Genomic DNA, 3,484 nt, shown 5'->3' with positions numbered 1-3,484 from the left:
GACCTCGTTAGGTTTACCTCCTGGTGAGACCATGCGATAACAAATGACGATTGGCTGAGTCTTCAGTGCTCTGTGTTGGTCTATTCAGATGCAGAGGATCTGCTGGGCACTGACAGAAATAAATGAGTTCATCCGGTTCTCGTTTCGCACTACTGCGGATAGCAATTTTACTCAATCGAGTTGGAAGTATGCAGGCACCCCCCGAAGGTTTACGAAAAGTTACCACTTTTGGGTTCAATTCAACTGCTACTGTGGTAAACTGTTCCTGTTCCTCCGCAATCAAGTAATGCCTTTCGACCGTTGCCATTCGATGAGGACGAAGACTTTTCAGCACGCTATGATGGGGCACAATCTATACTTGACCGTGTAGAATCATCCGTGTCAGTGATATCCGCGAGTCTGGTCGTCGGCAACAACCAGCACAGCATTAATCAGACCTGATTTATACTATCAAAAATCAGGAAAAACATGTCGCAGTGTTTTGGTTCATTCTGCTGTTGCTGAAACCCTCAACCGATCGACACAACTCGGCGGAGTTCCATGCTCTTCACCATCTCAGTGTCAGATGGTTGGCCGTGATCCTAACGACTCACGACGAAAACGTTGCTTCGCCGCAAAAGTTAAGCCAATCGGTGAGTTACTTTCCGCTTTGTGTTTCCTTCGATCGCCCCCATATTCACAATCAGGCACTGAACATCCTTTGTTCCTGGTGTCATTTCTTCGAATATAACGATAAATCGTGAGAACTGACACAAGGGCACGCGTTTGTAACTTCTCGCTCTTCAGCGTGCGTTTGGTTGACCTCTCTGGGGCGTTCGAATACCGTATTCTTCGTTATCGCGTCTAGGTGTGGCCTCCGGACGAGGCGGTGAGGAGAGGGGATGATCACACTCTCTGCTGTCCTCTGTCTTTTGGTAGTACCAGCCTATTCGCAGTTTCCGACGCGTCAGAAATCGCGGAAATATTCTCGTGGCAATAAAATAGCATCGGAATCATCCTCGTCTCATTGTGTCCACACGCATGAACATATTCAGTATAACCTGCCCCTTGACGGTGATCGACAGAAACGGAGAGTTGAGAACAGCGATACCCCAGCAGGTAATCTCCCTAATCATTGTTTATTCCTTGAACACCGTGCTTCACGTGTCTTTTTCCAAAACGCTTTTGTGAACGGTCGAGTTGAGGGTCGCCATCCAAGAGCTAGCTTTCAGCGCGGCCTTACGAACTGATCGAACTACCGAAGCAGGCGGGTCAGACTCACGGCAGCTCGTACGCTTGTCGAGTTGCTGGGAGCGCCACCACGGAGATACAAGCGAACTCATATGCTGTATTCGACGGTGTTGTAACCCCCGGTGTGCCTTTTTCCTGCGAAGTCGACGCCCTCTTGGCAGCCCATGGAGACTGCAGCGGGTGGCAGCATCACGCCGCTACGGGGAATTCAGTGAGAAGCGTGAGATCTATTAATAGTTTTCCGTTGGTATATGACAGCGTCGTTATCCGTGGACCAAAACTCGAGGTTACGCTGGCTGTTCAGTTCGTTTGAGTACGACAGCCTGTCGCAGCGTTTCTTTTTTCCATTTCTTGGCGGAGCGGATTCCAAGGTTTCTTCTCTTTTATTTTCGAGTCTACTTTGGTTCGAGTTTTTCCTGATTTGGGCGAACATGGGCTCGGCAAAGAGACCAAAAAGTGAAAGAGCAGGCGAAGCTGCCAGTACACGTCAAAAACCAACAGCTATGGGCACGTGGGTTGGACATCTTCTTAAGAAGATCCTCGGCCAAGGCCATCATAAACAGTCTCAGGTAAGGTGGCAGTAGCTTGTATGCTCGATCATCTAAGGAAGAATCCCCGATTTTCAAAGGCCCCCACAAGAAGAGAAAAATGGATTAATATCGATATCTCAAAATACTGGTTTTTCGCTGGGTTGGCCGCGAATTTTGTAACGTGTACCGGCTCTCAGGGGGTCTGCGTTCATTTGTTGCTGCTTGTTCCGACAAGCCCTGTTGGCTTGAGTTTTGCCACTGCTGTAGCGGCATGGCACCAAACAAGGTTTTCGCTGGTCAGATGTCTTCTTCGAATTTTTAAAGGTCATGCATACTGCCTGCTGTGTTGCCCATGCACAGGCCGACGAAGAAGGCAACGGGTTCGTACTCGACAACTGGGGACGACCTGTTCCAGTGTCGCCGAGGGGGAACTTGCCTTGCTTGTTTTTCTATTCGGAGTGCAGACGAGGCAGCGAACATATCTACGATGCTCCCGCGTTTAACCCTGCGATACACGGTAATCCGTACCCTCAAGGCAACGGACAAGCACGGTGATTTGAGGGAATAGGGGGGGCGTCCTCCAACAGACAGGCATATAATTCCAGCGATAGTGTCTCACAAGCTGGAAAGAGATTAAGAATGAAGACCCTCGACTAATCTTCCCCATATCAGCCCATACAGATAAAGGAATCTGCGCAAAGCAAGAGCTCGTGGGGGAGGATGCGACGGTTCTCTGCGGCAGGTCAGCGATCTGTGAGAATTTCGTGTGCTCTTCCATGGGGAGCAACGAGAGCCTAGTCCATTCTGACACAGTTTTCAGACACCTTAAAGGGAGCGAACGACAGTTTAATTTGATGCAATCAGATTCGCTCTGGCAGACGGACGTCTGCTATGGTGAAAAGGACACGGGCAAAGGTGGGTGCCAAGTTGGCGGTGGAGACCTGTCAAATTAGGAGCTTAAACTTCGGTTGTTTTGTGTTTTGAGGACACTCTATAGATATTTTGAATTATAGTTTGGTCAAAAAATGGTGTTTGTTAGCAGAAGCCGGGATCGTCCCTAGCAGAGTTCAAATAAACGCTCGTCTCATCGACACGTCGTTACTTAGTGCTCCATGCATTCTGGCGGAGCGTCTCATGAGATATGGGTGTTTTTTGATGGCGCCCTGCCTTCAAGTTTCCAGGATAAGAATATGCATTCTCTCAGATTTGGGATAACAACGGAATGCAGATATGCGTTGCACAGCGTCGGGACGCGATGTCTTTTCGTGGCAGTATCTTATAAAAAACTTTGTCAAATGCGTAATACAAAACATAGTTCGGGTGGCTCGGGACCGTGCATCATTTCTTCTTACCTTCCAGCCACAACAAATTTGGCATCTGTGGAGTGAAGCAGTATGAATCTCATATGCGCCGTAGCAAAAGTTTTTTTTTCAGTTGCCAGAGCGAGGGGCTTTAGGTAGACGACCTTGTTTCTTAAGGCTTGTGTATCAAGAAGATCCTGGGTCTTTTTCTGTCAAGCCTCAGCGCTATTCTGACCGTGGCCGGAAGGTCCATTTGGTTTTTTTCGCAGGGTGAAAGAAGCTAGTAATTCTGTTGCCTCTCGGGTGATACGTCTGCTGGTGACCATGCGCGCTTCCGTAGAGAACTCTCTCAGTTGTTCAACGAACAGCGACGTGCACACCGACATTATTTATTTTCGAACTGGACGATGACATCAAATTCTC

The 3,484-nt window shown here is 48.6% G+C and overlaps 1 protein-coding gene across 1 annotated transcript; it reads left to right on the top strand.

Annotated features, from left to right (window-relative positions):
- Positions 1 to 1,661: 1,661 nt before the first annotated feature.
- Positions 1,662 to 2,315, top strand: NCLIV_040520 (conserved hypothetical protein; the record flags this gene model as incomplete). Its single annotated transcript, XM_003880962.1, has 2 exons — positions 1,662 to 1,799; positions 2,121 to 2,315. The coding sequence occupies 2 exons, from the start codon at positions 1,662 to 1,664 to the stop codon at positions 2,313 to 2,315; spliced, it is 333 nt and encodes a 110-aa protein (XP_003881011.1).
- Positions 2,316 to 3,484: the final 1,169 nt, after the last annotated feature.

The sequence above is a fragment of the Neospora caninum genome, chromosome IX (assembly GCF_000208865.1).
Source record: "Neospora caninum Liverpool complete genome, chromosome IX".
In the NCBI taxonomy this organism is placed as follows: Eukaryota; Apicomplexa; class Conoidasida; order Eucoccidiorida; family Sarcocystidae; genus Neospora; species Neospora caninum.
The sequence above is the reverse complement of the archived record's forward strand: the minus strand, read 5'-3'. Positions and strand labels throughout refer to the sequence as shown.